Below are 27788 nucleotides of genomic sequence, written 5' to 3' on the forward strand. Positions count from 1 at the left end.
AGCGGGGACACCGGTGGTATCCCTCACCACCCACATCCTACAGGAGGAGCATGCAACTGGCCTAGCCTCCATCCCCTCTTACCTGACAGAATATAGCTGCCCTGTGGACTAATTAGATCTCCGCCCTCCGACTCTGCTCCCAGTCAGCTACACTTTCTGTAAACTCCTGGCTCTCTTCTCACTCTTTGCGGAAATGTCGGAAACAAAATGAAAGGAGCACCTTACTCCCTCCTCACCTAACTCCCTCGGTCACCAAACTCTTACTATAGCACTCAAAATGCACCAAATTCAGCACTCCCTCGGTCACCAAACTCTTACTCTAGCACTCAAAATGCACCAAATTCAGCACTCAGTGCAAACAAAGTCTGCACTGTAGGGGATCACTCTCACCGCATCTCTGGCATTCAGCTCTTTTGTCCATGTTTGAACAAAGACTGTAATGAGGTCAGAGCTCAGTGACCCTAGCAGAACCCAAACTCAGCATCTGTGCGCTGGTTATTGCTGAATAGGCGCCGCTTGATAGCACTGTTGACGACTCCTTCCATCACTTTGCTGATGATGGAGAGTAGACTGATAGAGCGGTAATTAGGGCTGGGTTGGATTTGTCCTGTTTCTTCTGTACAGGACACACCTGGGCAATTTTCCACATTACTGGGTAGATGTCGATGTTGTAGCTGTCCTGGAACAGCTTGGCTATGGGGAGCAGCAAGATCTGGAGCACAACTCTTCAGTACTATTGCTGGGATATTGTCTAGACCCTTAGCCTTTGCAGTATCCAGTATCTTCAGCCATTTCTTTATCACGTGAAGTAAATCGTATTGGCTGAAGACTGACATCTGTGATGCTTGGGACCTATGGAGGAAACCGAGATAGATCAGCCGCTCGGCCCTTCTGGCTGAAGATTGTTGTGAATGTCTCAGCCTTGTCTTTGGCACATAATGGGGATATTTGTGGAGCCTCCTCCTTCAGGGAGAATTGTTTAATTGTCCACCATCATTCACGGCTGGATGTGGTAGGACTACGGTGCTCAGATCTGATGCGTTCGTTGTGGAATCACTTAGCTTTGTCTATTACTTGCTTCTTATGCTGTTTGGCACGCAGGCAGTCCTGTATTGTAGCTTTACCAGGTTGACACCTCATTTTTCGGTGTGCCTGATGTTGCTCCTGGCATGGCCTCCTGCACTCTTCATTGAACCAGAGTTGATCCCCTGGCTTGGTGGTCATGGTAGAGTGTGGTATATGCCAGGCCATGAGGTTGCAGATTGTGATTGAATACAAATCTGCTGCTGATGGCCCACAGCGCCTCATGGATGCCCAGTCTTGAGTTGCTAGATCTGTTCAAAGTCTTTCCCATTTAGGGCGGTGGTAATTGTAGCGCACAAAGACTCCATGAGACGAAAAGAGTGAAGTCGATGAGGCTTTATTAAGCGTGTCTGTTCCCCAGCAGCCCGATAGTAAACTGGCCTGCGGGGGAAGGCACCGGCTTCTTATACTTCGCCTTCAGGGCGGAGTATGAGGTCAACGGCCAACCAGGACCCGGGATCTGTCAGCCAATGACATTAGGGCTTCCAGTCCCACATGACCCCCAATACATACTACCACATTCACCCCTTGTCAAAAATGAACCCGGCGGGGTGATGCTTCGTATGGTGGTAAGGGTTTACAGGGCTGGTCCTGGGAGGATAGAACAGTTACATGGTAGTACAGTATTGGACAGTATCGTCCTGTTACAACTATTTACAGAGGGTATAGGAAAAACAAAATGTTCATTGAACAGTCCATCTTTGTTTTACATCGACACCACGAGTCGGTCGGGCGGTCTGGTCGTCCGTGTCGATCGCCTCGGCCCCGGCGGTGGTGGTGGTGCTTGTACCAGCGTTGTCGCCTCCGGGAGCCGCACGGTTTCAGCTGTCGGTACAAAGGGGAGGGGGACTGATCCTCCTGGGAAGGGGGCGGTCGCGGGGTGCGGCGGCGGCAGGAAGGGGGGCGGTTGGGTTGATGGTGTCGGGGGGGTGTGCGTGGTGCCGGCGGGCGCCAGATACCGCAGGGAGACCGTGTCCTGTCGGCCGTCGGGGTACTCCACGTAGGCGTACTGGGGGTTTGCGTGGAGGAGGTGAACCCTTTCGACCAACGGGTCCGCCTTATGTGTCCGCACATGCTTTCGGAGCAGGATGGGTCCTGGGGCTGCCAGACAGGTTGGCAGCGACGTTCCAGAGGAGGACCTCCTAGGGAAGACAAGGAGACGCTCGTGCGGCGTTTGATTAGTGCTTGTACATAATAACGACCGGATGGAATGGAGAGCGTCCGGGAGGACCTCCTGCCACCGTGAAACTGGGAGATCCCTGGACCGTAGGGCCAGTAGGACGGCCTTCCAGACCGTGCCGTTCTCCCTTTCTACTTGCCCGTTCCCCCGGGGGTTGTAGCTGGTCGTCCTGCTTGAGGCTATGCCCTTGCTGAGCAGGAACTGGCGCAGCTCGTCACTCATGAAAGAGGACCCCCTGTCGCTGTGGACGTATGTGGGGTAACCGAACAGCGTGAAGATGCTGTTCAGGGCTTTAATGACTGTGGCCGCGGTCATGTCGGAGCAGGGAATGGCAAAAGGGAAGCGGGAGTATTCGTCCACTACATTAAGGAAATATGCGTTGCGGTCGGTGGAGGGGAGGGGCCCTTTGAAATCGAGACTGAGGCGTTCAAAGGGGCGGGAAGCCTTAATCAAGTGCGCTCCATCTGGCCTGAAAAAATGCGGCTTGCATTCCGCGCAGATGTGGCAGTCCCTTGTGACTGTACGGACCTCTTCTAAAGAGTATGGGAGATTGCGGGACTTGATGAAGTGATAAAACCGAGTGACCCCCGGGTGGCAGAGGTCCTCGTGGAGGGTTTGGAGGCGGTTAATCTGTGCGTTGGCACATGTGCCGCGGGATAGGGCATCGGACAGCTCGTTCAGCTCTCCGGGCCGGTACAAGATCTCATAGTTAAAGGTGGAGAGCTCGATCCTCCACCTTAAGATCTTGTCATTTTTAATCTTGCCCCGCTGTGCATTATCGAACATGAAGGCTACCGACCGTTGGTCAGTGAGGAGAGTGAATCTCCTGCCGGCCAGGTAATGCCTCCAATGTCGCACAGCTTCCACTATGGCTTGGGCTTCCTTTTCCACTGAGGAGTGGCGGATTTCTGAGGCGTGGAGGGTTCGGGAGAAAAAGGCCACGGGTCTGCCCGCTTGGTTAAGGGTAGCCGCTAGAGCTACGTCGGAGGCGTCGCTCTCGACCTGGAAGGGGAGGGACTCGTCGATGGCGCGCATCGTGGCCTTTGCGATGTCCGCTTTGATGCGGCTGAAGGCCTGGCAAGCCTCTGTCGACAGAGGGAAGGTCGTGGTCTGTATTAGGGGGCGGGCCTTGTCTGCGTACTGGGGGACCCACTGGGCGTAGTACGAAAAGAACCCCAGGCAGCGTTTCAGGGCTTTTGGGCAGTGCGGGAGGGGAAATTCCATGAGTGCGCGCATACGTTCGGGGTCGGGGCCTATTATCCCATTGCGCACTATGTAGCCCAGAATGGCTAGCCGATTGGTGCTAAAAACGCACTTGTCCTCGTTGTACGTGAGGTTCAAGGCTTTGGCGGTCTGGAGGAATTTTTGGAGGTTGGCGTCGTGGTCCTGCTGATCGTGGCCGCAGATGGTTACATTGTCGAGGTACGGGAACGTGGCCCGTAACCCATGTTGATCAACCATTCGGTCCATCTCCCGTTGGAAGACTGAGACCCCGTTTGTGACGCCAAAAGGAACCCGTAGGAAATGGTATAATCGCCCGTCTGCCTCGAAGGCTGTGTACTTGCGGTCACTTGGGCGGATGGGGAGCTGATGGTAGGCAGACTTGAGGTCCACGGTGGAGAAGACTTTATACTGGGCAATCCGATTGACCATGTCGGATATGCGGGGGAGAGGGTACGCGTCTAGTTGTGTGTACCTGTTGATGGTCTGGCTATAGTCAATGACCATCCTTTGTTTCTCCCCTGTCTTCACTACTACCACCTGCGCTCTCCAGGGACTATTGCTGGCCTGGATTATGCCCTCCTTTAGTAGCCGCTGGACTTCGGACCGAATGAAGGTCCGGTCCTGGACGCTGTACCGTCTGCTCCTAGTGGCGACGGGTTTGCAATCCGGGGTGAGGTTCGCAAACAAGGACGGGGGTTGCACCTTGAGGGTAGCGAGGTCGCAGATAGTGAGTGGGGGTATGGGGCCGCCGAATTTAAACATAAGGCTCTGTAGGTTACATTGGAAGTCTAAGCCCAGCAAGGTGGGGGCACAGAGTTGGGGAAGGACGTTAAGTTTGTAGTTTTTGAATTCCCTCCCCTGTACCGTTAGGGTGACTATGCAGAATCCCTGGATCTGTACGGAGTGAGATCCTGCAGCTAGGCAAATCTTTTGTGCGCTGGGGTAGGTAGTTAAGGAACAGTGTCTTACCGTGTCGGGGTGTATAAAACTTTCCGTGCTCCCGGAGTCGACTAGGCATGGCGTCTCGTGGCCGTTAATTAGGACCGTTGTCGTCGTCGTCTGGAGAGTCCGGGGCCGAGCCTGATCGAGCGTAACCGAAGCGAGCCGTGGTTGTAGTAGTGGGGTGTGGTCCGTTGTTGCCGTCCAAGATGGCGTCGGGGATGGACAAAATGGCTGCCCCCATACATCGTACGTGGCTGAGGGGTCACAAGATGGCGTCGGGGGTGGACAAAATGGCCGCCCCCATGCGTCGTACAGGTCGGGGGCGGTCCAAGATGGCGGCGCCCCTCCTCCCCTCGTGGTGGTCGGGACCCAAAATGGCGGCATCTGCGGGTCGCACATGGTGTGCTGGGGGGTCTGGGGAGCGCTAGGACTGCGCGGAGTTACTTCACTGCGAGCGCCAGGGCCGCGGGCGCTAGGACCGCGCGGAGCTCCCTCTCTGCGAGCGCCAGGGCCGCGGGCGCTAGGACCGCGCGGAGCTCCCTCGCCGGGGACAGCGGTGGTCGGGGCCCAGGTAAGTTGCGCCGGCGGGTCAGTCGTGGGGCCGCGAGCGCAAGGAGCGCGAGGAGCTCCCTCACCGGGGACAGCGGCGGTCGAGCCCAGGTAAGTTGCGCCGGCGGGTCAGGCGTGGGACGGGGGTGAGGGCCCAGGTCGGCGGCGCCGGCGGGACAGGCGTGGGGCGCGGGGTGAGGGCCCAGGTCGGCGGCGCCGGCGGGACAGGCGTGGGGCGCGGGACGGGGGTGAGGGCCCAGGTCGGCGGGTCAGGCGTGGGGCGCGGGACGGGGGTGAGGGCCCAGGTCGGCGGCGCCGGCAGGACAGGCGTGGGGCGGCGAGCGCTAGGACCGCGCGGAGCTCCCTCAGCGGGGACAGCGGTGGTCGGGGCCCAAGTCGGCGGAGCCGGCGGGTCAGGCGTGGGGCGCGGGACGGGGGTGAGGGTGGCGTTCGGGACGCGAAAGACCCATTCCTCTCCGTGGAGAGTGTTGGCCGGCACCCAAATCGGGAGCGCCGGCGGCGGGTCGTACATGGACTGCGGGGAGGGGGGTTGGGGAACGTAGGCGGCGTGCAGGGCTCCCAGTTCTCCCGGGACCGCGGTGGTCGGGACCCAAAATGGCGGCGTCTGCGGGTCGCACATGGCGTGCTGGGGGGGTTGGGAGGCATAGACTGCCTGTAGGGCTCCCTGTGACCTCGCGGGATCGGCACACCACCGCATAGTGGCCCTTTTTCCCGCAGCTTTTGCAGATGTCTGCGCGGGCCGGACAGCGTTGTCGGGGGTGGTTCGCCTGGCCGCAGAAATAACAGCGGGCGCCCCCGGTGCGACTCGGCGTTTGGGCCGCGCAAGCCTGTGGGGTGTCCGGGGGGGGGGGGGGGGGGGGTTTGCCGCGACGGGTACGTACGGGGCCCAATGGCCTGCCGCGCGGTCGGGGCCGTAGGCGCGGGTAGCGCGGCGTAGAACTCGTCCATCGATTCTTCGGGAGCTTGCCGTCTCGTCGCGAGCTGGTAGCGAGCGTAGATTTGGTTAACTGGGCGGACATAGAGACTTTTCAGTGCTGCGAACGCCGTCTGGAAATCGTCAGTGTCTTCAATGAGGGTGAAAATCTCCGTGCTCACCCTCGAGTGCAGGACCTGCAGTTTTTGTTCGTCTGAGACCCGGCCAGTGGTCGGTCTGAGGTAGGCCTCGAAGCAAGTCTGCCAGTGTTTGAAGGCTGCTGCCGCATTCGCTGCGTGGGGGCTGATCCTCAGGCATTCTGGAATGATCCTGAGCTCCATAGTCCTTTTTAGGCACGCTTAATAAATTGTAGCGCACAAAGACTCCATGAGACGAAAAGAGTGAAGTCGATGAGGCTTTATTAAGCGTGTCTGTTCCCCAGCAGCCCGATAGTAAACTGGCCTGCGGGGGAAGGCACCGGCTTCTTATACTTCGCCTTCAGGGCGGAGTATGAGGTCAACGGCCAACCAGGACCCGGGATCTGTCAGCCAATGACATTAGGGCTTCCAGTCCCACATGACCCCCAATACATACTACCACAGTAATGCCACACAACACGATGGAGGGTATCCTCAATGTGAAGACATGACTGTGTCTCCACAAGGACTGTGCGGTGGTTACTTCTATCCACCAAAACTGTCATTGACAGATGCATCTGCAGCAGGCAGAGTGGCAAGAACGAAATCAAGTATGTTTTTCCCTTTTATTGGTTCCTCACCACCTGCTGCAGTCCCAGCCTAGCAGTTATGTCCTTTAGGACCCGGACAGCTCGGTCGGTGGTGTTACCACCAAGCCACTTTTAGTGATGGACATTGAAGTCCCCCAGCCAGAGCATATTCTGCACCCTTGCCTCCCTCAGTGCTTCCCTCCAAGTGGTGTTCTCATGACAAAACAAAACCCCAATTGTCTTGGCCTTAAACTGAAATTTAAATCAAACCTATTTGGAGATTCTTTTTTTAGCTATTATGTATACCTTGAAGTAAATGGTGATTTTTCACTAAATATTGCATTGGTGGTTGGGAAGATGAATTGAATTGTATTGCTTCAGGAGAAAAGAAATTTGCTGCCAAAAGTGTTGATGCTCATTTATATTGTCTTGAAATAAATTGCTGGTAAATTAAAATTTGATTTGACACTGTCTGAATGATAAGTATTAATAGTAAATCAGTCTCAAAAAAGCAAGCAGCTCAGTGTCATCCTGGGATTACAGGTCACTCGCTTACAACAGACAAAGATAAATATTTCCAATAGCTTTATTATTCATCAGTTAGTAGAAAACTGGAGAGTTGGAATTTCAACTTATCCAATAGCTGGGGAAAAACATGGAAAAAATGTACAAGATTGTGAAATATTGTCAAATAATCCAAAAATGCAATAAAAATAAATGCATGAGAGTTAATCAGGAGGGTAGGAAATTGGAAGTCAAAATTTTAATTCTTTCAGTTCACAGTTCCATCAATAAAAAGAACCAAATTTTACATGCACAATGCACTTAGTTGTAGAAAATTGACACCCAAAGGAATTTTCGTGTTTCCCAAGATATCTCATTAAGTTTATTTAATCAATAATTCAGTTTATAGTTTGAAGATTCCAAATTTAATCCCCTGCCTTTACTCACCTCAGCTGGTCTGGGTGCATCAGTGGAGAGAGAAACAGTGTTAATGTTTAGAGTTGAATATGACAAGTCCTTTTCAGTAAACAGTTTGTGCATTACCCAACTGAGGTCGGGCTTTATCTAAATCTGCTAAGATGGGAAAGACGATGTCCTCAGTTAAACTGTGGCTTCTAAGGTTACAAGATTATAAAGCTGGAATAATTCTTCAGCCATCACGCTTGCACAATGAGATGCACAACCAATGTTCCCTCTATTTTTTATTTGTTGCGCAAGGCCTATTTATTGCACTGTGTGATCTCTAAGTGAGTGACTGTGCATGTGCATATCATAAGGAAACAGTTTGTTCCTTGTGCAACACATTCATATTGCTGCTTGGCACCCCACCTGCACAACCTAAAGGTAACACTGATTGCCCAATTCATTTTTATTCCAATTAAGGGGCAATTTAGTGTGGCCAATCCACCTGGCCTGCACATCTTTCGGTTATGGGGGTTAGATCCATTCAAACACATGGAGAATGCGCAAACTCCACACGGACAGTGACCCGGGACTGGGATCGAACCCAGGTCCTCAATGCTGCGAGGCAGCAGGGATAAACACTGCGCCACCGTGCCATCTCTATCTTAAATGGGCCAGATTCCTGGCTTGGGTCACAGTCTGCAGACTCTGCACATTCTCCCCGTGTCTGCGTGGGTTTCCTCCAGGTGCTCCGGTTTCCTCCCACAAGTCCCGAAAGACGTGCTGTTTGGTAATTTGGACATTCTGAATTCTCCCTCTGTGTACCCGAACAAGCGCCCGAATGTGGCGACTAGGGGCTTTTCACAGTAACTTCATTGCAGTGTTAATGTAAGCCTACTTGTGACAATAAAGATTATTATATTATAAAGGCAACATTGGTTGTAACAGCACATGACAGCCTTTTTAAAAATTACTTTACCAGAGTTACAAAGCCAGAGCTCAGAGTGTGGATAAGGGCAAACCCCTAATCCAGCTCCTTGCCTGCTCCAAAAACCAATTCAAATTGAATCCAATTCATGGTCCCCACAAGAGAGACATACCAGATCCAGGCATTACATCTGATCTCATACTCATCTTACAAGTTACAAGTGCAGATTGCCATGTGGAAATACGACAATGTGGCGATAATAGAAACGTGTCCCCAAGAAGAGCAGGTCTGGGAATTAATTAAATATTCTAATCATAAAATCAAGTCTGCACTGAGCCTCTGAAAGAGCACCCTACCTAGACCCACGCCTCCACCCGATCCCCATAACCCAGTAATCCCACCTAACCATTTGGACACTAAGGGGCAATTTAGCGTGGCCACCTAACCTGCACATCTTTGGACTGTAGGAGGAAACCGGAGCACCAGGAAGAAACCCACATAGACACAGGGAGAACGTACAGACAGTGGATCAAGGCTGGTTTTGAATCCAGGTTCCTGGCGCTGTGAGGCAGCAGTGTTAACAACTGTGTATTCTTGGATACAAGATGTTCAGGAAAAGAATAATGAAAGAACAGGGGGAACACGTGGTGGGTATTGGCTGAGAACATTGCAGTACTGGAGAGTGAGGGTGTTCCAGAGGAGTAGAGGACAGAATCTATTTGGCTAGAGCTAAGGAATATGAAAGGTGCAATTGTATTACTCGGCATAGTCTACAGGCCAGCAAATATTGAAAAATGATGTAAAGGGACAAATATGCAAGGAAATTACACAGAGTTGCATGAATTATAGTAGTTATAATGGGGTACTTTATTTATCTGAAGATAGACTAGGATAGCAGCTGTGTAAAGGGCAGAGGGGCAAGACCTCATGGAGTGTGTTCAGTAAAATTTTCAAAAGCAGTATGTGTCCAGTTCGATAAGAAAGGAGGCACTGCCAGACCTGGTTCTTGGGAATGAGGTGTTTCAAGTGTCAGAATGAGAACATTTAAGAGACATTGATCACGTATCATAAACTTTAGGTTGGCTATGGAAAAAGACAAAGAACCCAGAGTAATTAACAGGGGGAAAACAAATGTGCAAAGAATGGATCTAGGCAAATCAATTGGAATTCAAGGTTGACTGTAACTGAACAATGGCCTGCTTTTGAAGTTGTTCAGGTTCAGCCAAGGTATATTCCCACAAATGGAAATGGTAGGGCAAACAAATCCAGCTGGCTGATAAAAGAGATAGAGGTTAAGATGAGGATGACGTGTGTTTAAAGCAGGTGTCGGGTGGATAATACAACTGAGAATCAGACTGAATATAGAAGGTTCAGAGGGGAAGTGAAAAAGCAAATAAGAGAAGCTAAGAAAGTATGAAAAGAGATTGGCAGCTGACATAATTGAGAATCCTAAAGTGTTCCATATGCATAGAAATAGTAAAAGGGTGGTAAAGGAGGAGTGGGACCAAAAAAGGGATTTGGGAGGATAGGGAAGTCGTTGAGGAAAACTTTGCATCTGTCTTTAGCGAGGAGGATGCTGCCTTGGTCATGGTGAACGAAGAGGTAATTCAGGCACTTCCAAAGGTTTAAAGATTTAAAATTGATAAAGAAATATTTGATAGGTTGTCTGTAGTTAAAGTTGATAAAATTGATGAGGTGTATCCAAGGATACTGAGTGAAGTGAGGATGGAAAATACAGAGGAACTGGCATAATTTTCCAGTTGTCCTTAGACTCAGGGATGTGCTGGGGGATTGGAGAATGGCACATGTTATGCCTTTTTTTGAACTAGAGCATAAAGATAATCCATGAAACTACGGACAGTCAGTTTAACTTCTGTGGTGGGGAAGCTTCTAGAAATAATAATTCAGGACAAAAATTCATAATCACTTGAGCAAATGTGGGTTAATTAAGGAAAGCCAGCCTGGGTTTACTCAGGGTAAATCACATGGATACAGAATAGGCTGAGTGGTAGGAAACAGGGGCGTGATTCTCTGACCCCCCGCCGGGTCGGAGAATCGCCGGGGGCTGGCGTGAATCCCGTCCCCGCCGGTTGCCGAATTCTCCGGCACCGGATATTCGGCGGGGGCGGGAATCGCGCCGCCGGCGTCCCCCCCGCCCCATCCCTCCCCACGATTCTCCGGCCCGGATGGGCTGAAGTCCCGCTGCTAGAATGCCTGTCCCGCCGGCGTAGATTAAACCACCTACCTTACCGGCGGGACAAGGCGGCGCGGGCGGGCGAGGATTCCGCACCTTTGGGGCGGCGCGATGCCCGACTGATTTGCGCCGTTTTGGGCGCCGGTCGGCGGACATCGCGCCGATACCGGAGAATTTCGCCACAGAATAGTGGTCAATGGATGTTTTTTAGACGGGAGGAAGGTTTGTAGTGTCGTTCCCGACAGGCCAGTGTTCGTATTCTTGCTTTTCCTGATGTATAGATGGCCTCGACCTTGGTGTACAGCAAGGTTTTCCAAAGACAGGGTTGCCACCCACGAATGACTGTCAGGAGGGTTGTGGAGCGATCAGTCGAGGCATTCTTGATTACGGGAGAAACACCCAACGGCCGTCAGCAGCTTTCAAGAATGCCGCCGTCCCGCGCTTGCATGCCCCATCAGCTCTGCCCGACGTCAGCGTGCTGTGCCAGTGCCACCTCCTTCTGACGTCAGCGCGCTGTCGCAGGACCAAGTTTCCTTTTAAAAACGATGGAGTCTTCCTGCCAGAAATGGCGGCAGAGAGCAGGTCACATGCCTGGCACATGCATATCCGTGCTTTGGGCATACAATCACGGAGGAGAGATTCCCGCCCATGTTATAGCTGCCAGCAAACAAGACAACTGGACTGTGAAGAATTGAAAATGGATTGTTTTGTAATAAGGAAGAGAGGGCCAGAGACACAAACAGGCCAGGATCTCACAACTAAATCTACTGGAGAGAGCAGCACAGGAGAGTCCATGGCAAGGCAAAGCAGTGCTGGTGTGAGCTGTGCAGGAGGGTCTACGACAGGACAAAGCAGTGCTGTTGTGAGCTCCAGGGTCTCTGGTGAACAATCCATTAAGAAGCTGAAATCGGTAACAAAGCAGTACAAAGATGATTTCTTCAGGTATGGCCTTATTAATTGTGCCAATGCAAATGAGATGCAAAATCTATGTGTTATATGGAGGGAAGGACTGGCAAATTAAAGTTTAAAACCATCAAAACTCAAAGGCATCTAAGCATGGCAAGTACGAGGTCAAACATCAAAGGATGCAGCGAGAACTTAAATCATCAGCTGAAGTCCTTAGCAGAAATGCAACATTGCATGGTAAAGCTCTTGAGATCGTGAGGACCAAGCAGGCTCACCTGTCGCATTAAAAGTAAGCGAAAATGGTGGGTTGCAAAGGTCGGCTGGCGTGGGTCACAAAGGTCGGCCAGCTGGTAAAAGTGGATCCTGGGATAAAAAGTTTGAAAAGCATTGGTGTTTAGGACACAATTTGGGTGAGACAAAACTTGGAAGCATGGTGAACTGCGAGCATGATAGTTTAGAACTTCAAATGTACATAGGGGCAAACAAGATGCAGATGAAATTCAATATAGAGAAATGTGAAGTACTTCATTTTGATGGGCGGAACACAGAGATAAAATAGAAGGGTACAATTTGAAATGAGGTACAGGTGCAGAGGGTCCTGGGTATCTGTCCGCAGAAGTTACTGAAGGTTGCTGGACAGGTTGCGAGCATGGTCAATGAAGCAGATGATATCCTAGGCTTCATTAATAGAATCATAAAGTACAAGATCAAGAAGGTTATGATAATCCTGTTTGAAACTCAATTGTACTATTGTGTCCATTTCAAAGTGCCATGCTTTAGGAAGGATATGAAGGCAATAGGGAGCACAGGAAAGGTTCACAAGAATGGTACCAAGGATAAGGAATTTCAGTTACATATATATTGGTAAAGTTGGGACAGTCTTCCTTGGAAAAGAGATGGTCAAGAGAAGGTTTGATTGTGTATACAACATTTTGAGAGATTAGGAGGAGGTCCAGACAAAGTAGATAGGGGAAAACTGTTACAACTGGTGGAAGGATCAAGAATGTAAGGGCACAGATTTAAGGCAATTGGCAAAAGAAGCAATGGAGACATGAGAAAATTGTTTTCATACAGCGAGTGGTTAAGATTTGGAATGCGCTGCTTGAGAGTTAGGTGGAGGCAGGTTGAATCAAGGCATTCAAAAATTGCATTATTAACTGAAAAGGCTAAATGTACAGAATTATAGGGAGAAAGCAGGGGAATGGTACTAGGTGTAGTGCACACGACAGGCTGAATGGCCTCCTTCCATGTTGTAACAATTCTGAGAGTCTTCCTTGCTCTATTGTGTATCCAACTGACAATATCAAGGAAGACAGACTGAATGATAATAATACACCCTAACATTAATATCCAAAGCCTAAATTTCATCCATTATTACTGGAGTGCTCATGTCAATATTCCCAGGATTTTCAGTTTGGCCAATATTTTTGCTCGCTTCTCTTCACTGCATTCTAATAATGGCAGACGAGGGGGTCCAAGTGGAATTCCTGACACAAGTATCATTGTAACCTTGTTTTCAGCCACTCCAAAACCTGTGGAAAGAATGACCAAACATAAGCATTGAATACAATAATTATTTTACAACCTCTTTGACTCAAACTTGTTGGATATGTTTTCATAGAATTTTGTGACATAATTACATAACAGAATGTCTGATCCATGTTACCAACTGTAAGGTCCAGGTTACGACAGCCGAATCACTAAACAATCCATTGTAAATAAAGGGATAAAGAGTCAAATAAATGTGCAGTTCAGTTTAGTTCCAAAATGGAATAGGGGAAAATGATTTATACATCAGATAGAATTTCCTCAGCAGTTTGGTTGAAGGGTCATCCATGGAATGCTAACACACTTTTCTCTTCCAGATTCTTACAGCTATGTTGAGTTATTCCATCATTTTCTATTTATATCATAAATCAAGATTTGAAAAAGTGCTTCTCGGGCACAGTGGTTAGCACTGCTGTTTCACGGCGCCGTCCATGTGGAGTTTGCACATTCTCCCCTTGTTTGCGTGGGTTTCGCCCCCACAACACAAAGATGTGCAGGGTAGGTGGATTGGCCATGCTAAATTGCCCCTTAATTGGAAAAAATGAATTGGGTACTCTGACTTTTTTTTTTAAAGTGCTGCTGAGATAGAAATTTTAGCAAGTCATAATATTTTTATGTTAACAGTACACATAGACCAATTAGGAGTACCCAGTTATCACAGGAAAACACACTTCAATACAATGTAACTACATAGCTTTTCTACAGACCTCTATTGGCCAAGACCCTATAATGCAACACACCTCAAGCCTGAAAATTAAAATCACAAAAATTTCCAACAAGAAAAGTTGACTCAAATACTGAAATTCAATTCATAAAACTTAAAATCGGTTGTCCCTAAAAGATTCTTTTAGCATTCCTAGAAATTTAACTCAACATTTTTTAACATCTTCATCACATCTTATCTACTCAAGATGTAATCAGTCTCTCAAAATAGTGCACAGCATATTGAGAATAAAAACTGCTATTCCAGAAAATTCCATTTACACCTAACTAGGGAGAATAGAAAGAACAAATTATGTGATCCTTGAAACTAGGAATGATTTGAGTTCACAGGTTTTGAATGTTCATAGATTGTGTGTAAAATACAAATTCTGACCTCTTGTTCTGCACTCCTCAGCTACTGCACACAATCTCTATTCACTTTATCCAGTTCCATGCTTCAAATTTTTTGTCATCTAATTTGTAATGTTCTAATGAAAAAAAACCCCACTTTCTCCAAGTCTTTCGTCATATTTGTATTCCTTCACATAAGGCAGCATTTTAGTGAATGTTCTTTATACCTTCTCCAATTCCTCAACAATATACTGAAGTTCAATAGCGTACACATAATTCTAACTGAAGTCTTCACATTCTATATAACCTTATCATTATTCCTTGGTTTAGACCGTACCTTGTGATGAAACATGAAGTCAAAAACAAAGCAAATAGAATTCTAATCAGCCAAAAGTGCTGCTTCAAATCCTGTGAAGCTAAGCCCCTAAATCCCCTTTCCTCCCGAAATCCCCTTCGCTCTTCCACAGCACTATGCCTACTTCCATTTATAAAACTAATAACTTCTGTTTCTTTTTCCAGTAAAAATGCATCACTTCATACATACTGACACTGAATTTCATCGGCCACTTTTTACTTACTCCCCCCGCCCCCCCCGCCCCCCACCCCCCCATTCCATCGGCCACTTTTTACTCACCTTCCAAACCTGCGACACCTACCATCCGGAAGGACAAGGGTAGCAGAGGCAGAGGCAGGGAATAGCACCTGCAAGTTTCCCTCCAAGCCACACACCATCCTGACTTGGAACAATATGTTCCTCCACCATTTGGGTCAGAAACCTGGAGCTCACTTCCTAACACTCAGAATTTCTACAGACATGTGAAGAGAAAGAGATGAGTAAAGAAAAATGTAGGCCTCCTACAAACAGAAACAAGGGAATGCATAATAAGGGGCAAAGAAATGGCTGAGCAATTGAATACATACTTTGGTTCTGTATTCACAAATGAGGACACAAATCAGATCCCAGAAATGTTGAAGAATGAAAGGTTTAGTGAGAGGGAAGAACTGAGGGAGATCAACATTAGTAGAGAAATGTTGCTGGGAAAACTGATGAGATTGAATGCGGATAAATCCCCAGGGCCTGAGAATCTGCATCCCAGAGTGCTTAAGAAGGTGGCTCTGAAAATAGTGGATGCATTGGTGGTCATCTTCCGGGATTCTATACACTCTGGAACTGTACCTGCAGATTGGAGGGTAGCTCACGTCACTCCGATATTCAAAAAGGGAGGTAGAGAGAAAGCAAGGAATTATAGACCAGTAAGCCTAACATCGGTAGTGGGACAAATGCATGAATCCATTGTCAAGGACGTTATAGCGGAACATTTAGAAAGCAGTGACAGGATCAGTCAGAGTCAGCATGGCTTTATGAAGGGAAAATCATGCTTGACAGATCTGTTGGAATTCTTTGAAGAGGTAACCAGTACACTCGACAAGGGGGAGCCAGTCGATGTGGTATATTTGGACTTTCAGAAGGCGTTTGACAAAGTCCCGCATAAGAGATTATTGTGCAAAATTAAAGCGCATGGGATTGGGGGGAAATGTATTTGATGCTCGATCAATAACTCCTGAGATGAGATTGGAGGCAATTAAAGGCTCTATTGCACTAGATGTTTCCCCCAGCAGCGCAGGTACAGAATGCGGCTGCTGGGGAGACACAGGCTCTTATACTCCACCTTACTGGGCGGAACCAGCAGGCAGGCTTCACCAATGAAAATAGCAGTCTCAGGTACCTCCCACATCAATGGTCTTACAGCACTATTCAGGGTACAGTAATACCCCTACTACCACATTCACCCCCTGTTTAAAAAAGGAGTTCGTCGGGGGTGGTGGTCTCGTGTTATACAGTGGTAGAGGTGTAGGTTATGGTGGTACCCGGTATACATTAGCACAGTGTTTTTCCTTGTTACATGTTGCAACTATTTACAGTAATTATTTACAGTCAGAGTGAAGCACTTAGTCGATCGGGGGCCCTGGTCGTTCTCTGCGATCGTCATAGCTTCAGCAGTGATGCAGGCGGCGGCTCGGGCATCCGTGGCTCCGGGAGCATGGCTTCGGCTTCTTAAGCAGCTTTATGGGACCAGTGGAAGGACCAGTGGAAGGACCGATCCACCTGGAAAGGGGGCGGCTGTGGGGTGCACCGGTGGGAGGGAGAATGGGGTCGGTAGTGGAGGTGTGGGTGGGGATCCAGCGGGCGCCAGGTCCCGTGGGGAGACCGTATTCTGTCGGCCGTCGGGGTACGCCACGTAGGCGTATTGAAGGTTAGTGTGCAAGAGGTGGACCCTCTCGACCAATGGGTCCGACTTGTGCGCTCGCACATGTTTGCGGAGCAGGGTGGGTCCAGGAGCTGCCAGCCAGGTTGGGAGCAAGGTCCCGGAGGAGGACTTCCTAGGGAAGACAAGGAGACGTTCGTGAGGGATTTGATTGGTCATGGTACACAGTAGTGATCGGATGGAGTGGAGAGCATCCGGGAGGACCTCCTGCCAGCGGGAGACTGGGAGATTCCGGGACCGTAGGGCCAGTAGGACGGTCTTCCAGACCGTTCCGTTCTCCCTCTCCACCTGCCCATTTCCCCGGATGTTGTAACTGGTCGTCCTGCTCGAGGCAATGCCCTTGCTGAGCAGGAATTGACGCAGTTCGTTGCTCATGAAGGAGGACCCCCTTTCACTGTGTATGTATGCGGGGATATCGAACAGCGTGAAGATACCTGTGGAGGGCTTTTATGACGGTGGCTGCAGTCATGTTGGGGCAGGGGATGGCGAATGGGAACCGGGAGTACTCGTCAATCACGTTCAGGAAGTACGTGTTGCGGTCGGTGGAGGGGAGGGGCCCTTTGAAGTCCATACTGAGGTGCTCAAAGGGACGGGAAGCCTTTATCAGCTGTGCTTTCTCTGGCCTGTAGAAGTGCGGCTTGCACTCGGTGCCGATTTGGCAGTCCCTGGTGACTGTCCTGACCTCCTCGATGGAGTAGGGCAGGTTTCGGGTCTTAATGAAATGGAAGAATCGAGTGACCCCTGGGTGGCAGAGGTCATCGTGGAGGGCCCGGAGGCGGTCCACTTGTGCGTTGGCACATGTGCCGCGGGTTAGGGCATCAGGAGGCTTTTTTAGCTTCCCAGGACGATACAAGATCTCATAGTTGTCGGTGGAGAGCTCGATCCTCCACCGTAAGATCTTATCGTTCTTTATCTTGCCCCGCTATGCATTATCGAACATGAAAGCAACCGACCGTTGGTCAGTGAGGAGAGCGAATCTCCTGCCGGCCAGGTAATGCCTCCAGTGCCACACAGCTTCTACTATGGCCTGGACCTCCTTTTCAACTGAGGAATAGCGGATTTCTGAAGCATGGAGGGTGTGTGAGAAGAAGGCCACGGGTCTGCCCGCTTAGTTGAGGGTGGCTGCCAGAACTACGTTAGACACGTCGCTCTCGACCTGGAAGGGGAGGGACTTGTCGATGGCGTGCATCGTGGCCTTTGCAATGTCTGCTTTGATGCGGCTGAAGGCCTGGCGAGCCTCTGCCGACAGGGGAAAAACTGTGGATTGAATTAGTGGGCGGGCCTTGTCCGCATCGTTCGGGACCCACTGGGCATAATACGAAAAAAATCCCAGGCAGCGTTTCAGGGCCTTGGTGCAGTGGGCGAGGGGGATTCCATGAGGGGGCGCATGCTTTCGGGATCTGGGTCTATAACTTCATCATGCACTACGTAGCCGAGGATGGCAGGACGGTCGGTGCTGAACACGCATTTGTCCTTGTTATATATTAGATTAAAGATTTTTGCGGTAAGGAGGAATTTTCGGAGGTTGGTGCCGTGGTCCTGCTGGTCGTGGCTGCAAATGGTAACGTTATCGAGGTACGGAAACGTGGCCCACAAACAGTACCGGTCAACCATTCGGTCCATCTCCCGTTGGAAGACCGAGACTCCATTTGTGACACCGAAGGGAACCCTTAGGAAGTGGTAGAGCCGCCCATCTGCTTCGAATGCAGTGTATTTGCGGTCGCTAGGGCGGATGGTGAGCTCGTGGTAGGCGGATCTTAGATCCACCGTGGAAAAGATCTTGTATTGTGCAATCTGATTGACCAGATCAGATATGCGGGGGAGAGGGTACGCATCGAGCTGCGTATACCTGTTGATGGTCTGACTATAATCGATAACCATCCTATGCTTCTCCCCGGTCTTTACAACCACTACTTGAGCTCTCCAGGGACTGTTGCTAGCCTCAATAATACCTTCCTTCAGTAACCGCTGGACTTCCGATCTAATGAAGGTCCGGTCCTGGGCACTGTACCATCTGTTCCTGGTGGCGACGGGTTTGCAATCCGGGGTGAGGTTCGCAAACAGGGAAGGCAGATCAACTTTGAGGGTCGCGAGGCTGCAGACAGTGAGGGGGGTATAGGGCCGCTGAATTTAAAAGTTAAGCTCTGGAGGTTACATTGGAAGTCTAATCCTAGGAGCGTGGCAGCGGAGAGGTGAGGAAGGACGTAGAGCCGGTAATTTTTAAACTCCCTTCCCTGGACCGTGAGGTTCGCTATGCAGAACCCTTTGATCTCTACCGAGTGAGACCCGGAGGCCAGGGACATTTTTTGGTTGACTGGGTGGATGGGAAGAGAACAGCGCCTTACCGTATTGGGGTGTATGAAGCTCTCTGCTCCCGGAGTCGATCAGGCAGGATGTTATATGCCCATTGATGAGCATGGTCGTCGTCGCAGTCGAGAGTGTTCGGGGCCGAGACTGGTCCAGGGTCACCGAGGCAAGTCATGGCAGAATTTGGATGTTTTCCTCGGGCGGTATTTGGTCACCCGAGTCGGGGTCCTGAGAGTCCAGCCAAGATGGCAGCGCCCACTGGTCGCACATGGCTGGAGGTGTACAAGAAGGCGGCACCCATCCGTCGCACGTGGTCCCCGGGGAACAAGATGGCGGCGCCTGGAGGCCGCACATGGCCCTGGAGAAGGAACATGGTGGCGCCCGCTGGCCGCACGTGACTCGTGTAGAGAGTTATGGTTGTGTCCCGGTTCGCCCCCGGAGACCGCGGCGACCTCCCGGGCCTGGCATACTGCCACAAAATGGCGTTTTTTGCCGCACCCTTTGCAGATGCATGAGCCAGCCGGGCAGCGCTGCCGGGGGTGCTTGGCTTGCCCGCAGAAATAGCAGCGGGGCCCCCCGGGGTTGCCGGGCAGTCTCGCAGCACAAGCTTGTGGGGGGATGGGGATGCATCGGAGTCGGCCGCGAGGGGGTTCCACGCTGCCCAAAGGGCTGCCACGCGGTCAGGGACGTAAGCGCGGGTGTTTCGGGAGGCCACATCCAGGGAGCTAGCAAGGGCCCGTACCTCCTTGAGGCCTAGTGTCTCTTTCTCCAGCAATCGCTGGTGGATTTGGGAGGACAGCATACCTGCAACAAAAGCATCCCGGATCAAAAGTTCTGTGTGGTCGCTGGCTGCAACTTGCGGGCAGTCACAGTTCCTCCCTAACACCAGGAGAGCACGGTAGAGCTCCTCCAGCGATTCCCCGGGGATTTGTCGCCTCGTCGCGAGATGTCGGGCGTAGACCTGGTTTACGGGGTGAATATAGTGTCCGTTCAGCAGGGTCATTGCGGCCTCGAAATCGTCCGCATCCTCGATGAGGCTGTAGATCTCTGGGCTCACCCTTGAGTGGAGAACTTGCAATTTCTGGTCCTCCATAGGTTCAGTCGTGGCCGTCCTGAGGTACCCTTTGAAGCACGCCAGCCAGTGTTTGAAAATCTAGTGTAATAAATTGATGCTCAATCAATAACTCCTGAGATGAGATTGGAGACAATTGAAGACTTTATTGCACTAGATGTTTCCCCCAGCAGCGCAGGTACAGAATGCGGCTGCTGGGGAGACACAGGCTCTTATACTCCGCCTTACTGGGCGGAACCAGCAGACAGGTTTCACCAATGAAAATAGCAGTCTCAGGTACCTCCCACACCAATGGTCTTACAGCATTATTCAGGGTACTGCAATACCCCTAATACCGACTACCACAGTATTGAGGTGGATAGAAAACTGGTTGGCAGAGAGGAAACAAAGAGTAGGGATTCATGGGTCCTTTTCAAATTGGCAGGCAGTAACCAGTGGGGTACCGCAGGGATCGGTGCTGGGACCCCAGCTATTCACAATATATATTAATGATTTGGATGAAGGAACAAAATGTTACATCTCAAAGTTTTCAGATGATACCAAATTAGGTGGGAGGGTGAATTGTGACGAGGATGCAGGGATCCTACAGCAAGATCTGGACAGGTTGGGCGAGTGGGCAAACCAATGGCAGATGCAGTATAATTTGGATAAGTGTGAGGTTATTCATTTTGGAAGCAAAAACAGGAAGGCAGATTACTACCTGAATGGTTGTAAATTGGGAGAGGGGTGTGTGCAGCAGGACCTGGGTGTCCTTGTGCACCATTCGCTGAAGGTAAGCATGCAGTTGCAGCAGGCGGTAAAGAAGGCTATTGGTATGTTGGCCTTCATTGCAAGAGGTTTCAAGTATAGAAGCAGAGATGTGTTGCTGCAATTGTCCTGGGCCTTGGTGAGGACACACTTGGGAGTATTGTGTGCAGTTTTGGTCTCCTTCTCTGAGGAACAATGTTCTTGCTCTCGAGGGAGTGCAGCGAAGGTTTACCAGATTGATTCCAGTGATGGCAGGACTGTCATATGAGGAGAGATTGACTAAGTTGGGATTGTTCTCGCTGGAGTTCAGAAGAATGAGGGGGGATCTCATAGAGACTTATAACATTCTAATAGGACGAGACAGGGTAGATGCAGGGAAGATGTTACCAATGATAGGTGTGTCCAGAACCAGGGGTCACAGCCTGAGGATTCAGGGTAAACCATTTCGGACAGAGATACAGAGACATTTCTTCACCCAAAGAGTGGTGAGCCTGTGGAATTCATTACCACAGGACGTAGTTGTGGTGGTATGTATTAGGGGTAATGTGGTACCTGTGAAGCCGAGAGGCTATTGGCTGACAGGTCCCGGGTCCTGGTTGGATCTGCCGACTTCTGGCTCCGCCCTAAAGGCAGAGTATAAGAGCTCGAGCTTCTCCCCACAGCCTCATTCTGTTGCTGAGCTGCTGGGGACAAGTCTCGCTTAATAAAGCCTAGATAGACTTCATCGCTTCTCGTCTCGCGTAGGTCATTGTGCGCTACAATTTATTAAGCGAGCTTAAAAGACTATGGAGCTCCGGATCGCCCCGGAGTGCCTGCGGATCAGTCCCCATGCAGCGAACTCGGCGGCCGTATTCAAACACTGGCAAGCATGCTTCGAAGGCTACCTCCGAACGGGCCCCGGCCGGATCACGGGAAGAGCAGAAAATGCAGGTCCTGCATTCGAGGGTAAGCCCGGAAATTTACTCACTTATAGAAGACGCGGAGGATTTCCCGACGGCGCTCGCATTGCTGAAGGGCATCTAGGTTCGGCCCGTAAACCAGGTCTACTCGCGCCACCAACTCGCGACGAGGCGGCAAATTCCCAGAGAATCGCTCGAGGAATTCTATGGCGCGCTGCTGATTTTGGGACGAGGCTGAAACTGCCCGCCGGTGAACGCAATCGAACACACGGACCTGCTAATTCGTGACGCATTCGTGGCAGGTATGATCTCTCCCCAGATTCGTCAAAGACTTTTAGAAAGAGAGTCGCTAAGACTCTCAGAGGTATGGGCCCTTGCGGCCTCCCTTGATGTGGCCTCCCAAAACGCCAGCGCCTACGGCCCCGACCGCGCGGCAGCCCCTTGGGCTCCGTGGACCCCCATCGCGACCAACTCCCCGCCCCCCCCCCCCGCAAGCTTGCGCGGTTAAAGCACCAGACCATCCCGGGGGGGCCCGCTGCTATTTTTGCGGACAGGCGAAACACCCCCGGCAGCGCTGCCCGGCCCGCGCAGCTACTTGTAAAAGCTGCGGCAAAAAGGGCCATTACGCGGCAGTGTGCCGGTCCCGGGGGGTCGCCGCAATCCCCGGAGAAGAACGAGGACAGCACATCCCAAACACCCCCCAACGCCCCATGTGCGACCCGCGGGTGCCGCCATTTTGGGTCCCGGTCACCACGAGGGGAGGATGGGCGCCGCCATCTTGTGACCCCCCAGCCACGTGCAATTCATGGGGCGGCCATTTTGTCCACCCCCGACCACGTGCGACCCATGGAGGCGGCCATTTTGTCCACCCCCGGCCGCGTGCGATTCACGGACACCACCACCTTGGTTGACAACAAAGGACCCTAAGCATCGACGGCTCCACAGGGTCCGAAGAAGACGTCGCGACATTACTATCACGATTGGCTTCGGTGACACTGGATCAATCGTGGCCCTGGACGCTCCAGACGACGACAACAACGGTGCTGGCCAACGGATACGAGACGCCATGCCTGATCGACTCCGGGAGCACTGGAAGTTTTATTCACCCAGACACGGTAAGACGCTGTTTTCTGACCATCCATCCAAGCACGCAAAAGATTTCCCTAGCTGCAGGATCCCACTCAGTGGAAATCAAAGGGTTCTGCATCGCAAACCTAACGGTGCAAGGGAGGGAGTTCAAGAACTACAGGCTCTACATCCTGCCCCAACTCTGTGCGCCCACATTACTGGGATTAGACTTCCAGTGTAACCTTCAGAGCCTAACATTCCAATTCGGCGGCCCAATACCCCCACTCGCTATCTGCGGCCTCGCAACCCTCAAGGTTGAACCGCCGTCCTTGTTTGCAAACCTCACCCCGGATTGCAAACCCGTCGCCACTAGGAGCAGACGGTACAGCGCCCAGGACCGGATATTTATTCGGTGTGAAGTCCAGCGGTTGCTGAAGGAAGGCATAATCTAGGCCAGCAATAGTCCCTGGAGAGCCCAGGTGGTAGTCGTAAAGACCGGGGAGAAGCAAAGGATGGTCGTAGACTATAGTCAGACCATCAACAGGTACATGCAGCTAGATGCGTACCCTCTCCCCCGCCTATCCAACATGGTCAATCGGATTGCTCAGTATAAGGTCTTTTCCACCGTGGACCTCAAGTCCGCCTACCACCAGCTCCCCATCCGCCCAGGTGACCGCAAGTACACCGCCTTCGAGGCAGACAGGCGGCTATACAACTTCCTAAGGGTCCCATTTGGCGTCATGAACGGGGTCTCGGTCTTCCAGCGGGAGATGGACCGAATGGTTGACCAGCACGGGTTGCAGGCCACGTTCCCGTACCTCGACAACGTAACCATCTGCGGCCACGATCAGCAGGACCACGACGCCAACCTCCAAAAGTTCCTTCAGACCGCAAACGCCCTGAACCTCACATATAACGAGGAAAAATGCGTTTTTAGCACAAACCGTTTGGCCATCCTGGGATACGTAGTGCGCAATGGAGTAATAGGCCCCGACCCCGAACGCATGCGCCCCCTTATGGAATTTCCCCTCCCCCACTGCTCCAAAGCCCTGAAACGTTGCCTGGGCTTCTTTTCATATTACGCCCAGTGGGTCCCCCAGTACGCAGACAAGGCCCGCCCGCTAATACAGTCCACTACCTTCCCCCTGTCGACAGAGGCTCGCCAGGCCTTCAGCCGCATCAAAGCGGATATCACAAAGGCCACGATGCGCGCCATCGACGAGTCCCTCCCCTTCCAGGTTGAGAGCGACGCATCCGATGTAGCTCTGGCGGCAATGCTTAACCAAGCGGGCAGACCCGTGGCCTTTTTCTCCCGGACCCTCCACGCCTCAGAAATCCGCCACTCCACAGTGGAAAAGGAAGCCCAAGTCATAGTGGAAGCTGTGCGACACTGGAGGCATTACCTGGCCGGCAGAAGATTCACTCTCCTCACCGACCAACAGTCGGTAGCCTTTATGTTCGATAATGCACAGCGGGTCAAAATTAAGAATGACAAGATCTTAAGGTGGAGGATCGAGCTCTCCACCTTTAACTATGAGATCTTGTATCGTCCCGGAAAGCTGAACGAGCCGTCCGATGCCCTGTCCCGCGGCACATGTGCCAACGCACAAATAGACCGCCTCCAAGCCCTCCACGAAGACCTCTGCCACCCGGGGGTCACCCGATTCTACCATTTTATAGAGTCCCGTAACCTCCCCTACTCTATGGAGGAGGTCCGTACAGTCACCAGGAACTGCCACATCTGCAGTAGAGTGCAAACCGCACTTTATCAGGCCGGATAGAGCGCACCTGATCAAGGCTTCCCGCCCCTTTGAACGCCTCAGTTTGGATTTCAAAGGGCCCCTCCCCTCCACCGACCGCAACGCATACTTCCTGAACGCGGTGGACGAGTACTCCCGTTTCCCCTTCACCACCCCCTGCCCCGACATAACAGCGGCCACAGTCATTAAAGCCCTTGACACCATATTCACACTGTTCGGTTTCCCCGCGTATATCCATAGCGACAGGGGGTCCTCCTTCATGAGCGACGAGCTGCGCCAGTTCCTGCTCAGCAAGGGCATAGCCTCGAGCAGGACGACCAGCTACAACCCCCGGGGGAACGGGCAAGTAGAGAGGGAGAACGGCACGGTTTGGGAGACCGTCCTACTGGCCCTACGGTCCAGGGATCTCCCAGTTTCCCGGTGGCAGGAGGTCCTCCCGGACGCTCTCCACTCCATCCGGTCGCTGCTGTGTACCACCACTAACCAAACGCCTCATGAGCGCCTCCTTGTCTTCCCCAGGATGTCCTCCTCCAGAACGTCGCTACCGACCTGGCTGGCGGCCCCAGGACCCATCTTGCTCCGGAAACATGTGCGGGCGCACAAATCGGACCCGTTGGTTGAGAGGGTCCACCTTCTCCACGCGAACCCGCAGTACGCCTATGTGGCGTACCCCGACGGCCGACAGGACACGGTCTCCCTGCGGGACATGGCGCCCGCCGGCAACACACACACACCGACACCGATCACCCCCTCCCTCCCACCGGCGCACCCATCGACCGCCCCCTTCCCGGGGGGATCGGTCCTCCTCCCGTGTCCGCCCAGGAGTAAAACAGGAACAAACAGCGAAACGCTCCCGGAGACGACAACGCCCGAGCAAGCACCTGCACCACCACCGGGGCTGAGGCGATCGACGAGGAAGACCAGACCGCCTGCTCGACTCGTGGAATCCGCGTGACACCAAGAAAAAGCAAGAATGCTGTTGTAACAAAAAAAAAAAAAAAAATGTTTTTGCCCGTATTGTAAATAGTTCTCACAAACTTGTACATAGCCCAGTGTAGGGCTAAAACTGTATTAACACAGTCCGAAATTTGTTCCAGGGCCAGCCTTGTAAACCTCTACCACCATGCGAACCACCACCCCGCCGGGTTCCTTTTTAACAAGGGGTGAATGTGGTGGTATGTATTAGGGGTAATGTGGTACCTGTGAAGCCGAGAGGCTATTGGCTGACAGGTCCCAGGTCCTGGTTGGATCTGCCGACTTCTGGCTCCGCCTTGAAGGCGGAGTATAAGAGCTCAAGCTTCTCCCCGCAGCCTCATTCTGTTGCTGAGCTGCTGGGGATAAGTCTCGCTTAATAAAGCCTAGATAGACTTCATCACTTCTCGTCTCCCGTAAGTCATTGTGCGCTACAGTAGTTGATGCTAAAACTTTGAATATATTCAGGATGTGGTTGGATATAGCACTTGGGGAGAATGGGATCAAAGGCTATGGGGAGAAAGCAGGATTAGGCTATTGAGTTGGATGATCAGCCATGATCGTGATGAATGGCGAAGCAGGCTCGAAGGGCCAAAAGGCCTCCTCCTGCTCCTATCTACTGTGTATCTATGTATGTAACAGCATTGTAGTCATTCCTACACCAGATGGACTGCAGTGGTTCAAGACGACAGCTCAGCACCCCTTCTCAAGAGAAATTAATGATGGGCAACAGATGCTGGTCTTGCCAGCAAAGTTTAAATTGCAGGCACTTTTATCCAGTAGGGTTATGCTTGCCACAATATTGGTTAGTCTGCTGCTTGGCAGGAATTAAAAAATAAAATCTTAATTAATAGAAACTGGGAAACATCAAAGTCAAATTAGCTGCAGTTTATATTCCATGGATATGTGTTGGATACAAGATTGAGTCTGCAGGTATTGGAGGTTCAACCAAAACATAGAGCTTTATTTAGAAGCTGTGAACACTACTCATCTCTGATGAAGTCATGCAGTCGTTCTCTTAAAGTGCCCTGTTCAGCTACAAGGCTGCTTGTGAGGAAACATTAAAAACATTAAAAATGTAGAAGCTAGGGCAGCACCATGGTGCAGTGGTTAGCACTGCTGCCTCAGGCACCAAGGCCCCAGGTTCAATCCCGGCGCTGGGTCACTGTCCGTGTGGAGTTTGCACTTTCTCCCCATGTTTGCGTGGGTTTCGCCCCCACAACCCAAAGATGTGCAGGGTAGGTGGATTGGCTACGCTAAATTGCTCCTCAATTGGAAAAAATTAATTGGGTACTCTAAATTTATTTTTTAAAATGTAGAAGCTAGCAAGAAAGAAATAATTTAGAATACACACCCTTGTCAAACATAGCCCTAATCTCATTTTGCATTTACAACAGAGGTTATTGGATAATGATCAGGAGTCAGAATCTTGGGGCAATCTATCGAACACAGAACCGCAGTTATTAGCAAAATCAGTCAGGGATAAGATTTTATGTGTAACTAATCAGTATCACACCTCTCAGTTCACATACTCAATAGGCCATCAGAAATTAAGAAACTGTTCTGTAAATGGAATGCTAACCTTCCTTGCAAAGGGATTGGAATCCTCATGTGGAAGCCAGAGTCCAGATAGCTCAGTGTAATCATCATTTCAGGGGGCTTGAGGAGAAATCCACAGGAGGTTTGATGGTTACTATCTGCCACTTGGTTTCAGAGTGGGGTGTGTTTGACCACAGTTAGCCTGTTGGGTTACAGGGCCTACGTATTTACTGAGAACATTGTAGCATAAGATATATCTTATAACTGGTGTTATCCGTAAAATCTGTCTACCTTTTTGAAGATAGTGGGACTGAAGGAGCATTGTATGAGTCAAACTTTTCATGTTTGATCATTTTTTTCTGTTGTTAAAAGCTAACTAGCAGTGCTGTGCCTCTGTTAGTCACATCTTCCTAAAAAAAGAAAAAGTTACAGTCTTTTGAGCTAGGGTTCCAATCTGGGACCTTTTGGTTCAGTAGTAACATCAACTGGAATCATAACAGTCCACACCCACATTCAGCAAGACCAGGATAACATTAGCACTTGGGATGTTAAGTGATACATGATGTTTTTGCCACACAAGTAGCCAGCAATGATAATCTCCAACAAGTGACAGTTACATAGAAGATAGGAGCAGGAGGGGCCTTTTGGCTCTTCGAGCCTGCTCTGCCATTTATCACGATCATGGCTGATCATCCAACTCAATAGCCCAATCCTGCTTTCTCCCCATAGTCTTTGATCCCATTCGCCCCAAGTGCTATATCTAGCCGCCTTTTCAATATATTCAATGTTTTAGCATCAACTACTTCCTGTGGTAATGAATTCCACAGGCTCACCACTCTTTGGGTGAAGAAATGTCTCCTCATCTCTGTCTGAAATGGTTTACCCCGAATCCTCAGGCTGTGACCCCTGGTTCTGGACACACCCACCATCGGGAACATCCTCCCTGTATCTACCCTGTCTCGTCCTGTTAGAATTTTATAAGT

At 51.0% G+C, this 27788-nt stretch overlaps 1 protein-coding gene across 4 annotated transcripts in view; it reads right to left on the reverse strand.

Annotated features, from left to right (window-relative positions):
* npl (N-acetylneuraminate pyruvate lyase (dihydrodipicolinate synthase)) overlaps positions 1-27788 on the reverse strand; it is a 130982-nt gene that overhangs the window by 11808 nt on the left and 91386 nt on the right. For 2 of the 4 annotated variants that reach the window (XM_072511243.1, XM_072511244.1), the window contains exon 12: positions 7210-13105. The exons of 1 other annotated variant lie outside the window; for it this stretch is intronic. In XM_072511243.1, the coding sequence (XP_072367344.1) occupies positions 12960-13105 (146 nt within the window). In that variant the 3' untranslated portion in view covers positions 7210-12959. Of the gene's footprint in view, positions 1-7209; positions 13106-27164; positions 27216-27788 lie in introns of those variants that run through there. One more of the 4 variants, XM_072511246.1, reaches the window with a different exon arrangement.

This window comes from Scyliorhinus torazame, chromosome 7 (genome assembly GCF_047496885.1).
Source record: "Scyliorhinus torazame isolate Kashiwa2021f chromosome 7, sScyTor2.1, whole genome shotgun sequence".
Taxonomy (NCBI): domain Eukaryota; kingdom Metazoa; phylum Chordata; class Chondrichthyes; order Carcharhiniformes; family Scyliorhinidae; genus Scyliorhinus; species Scyliorhinus torazame.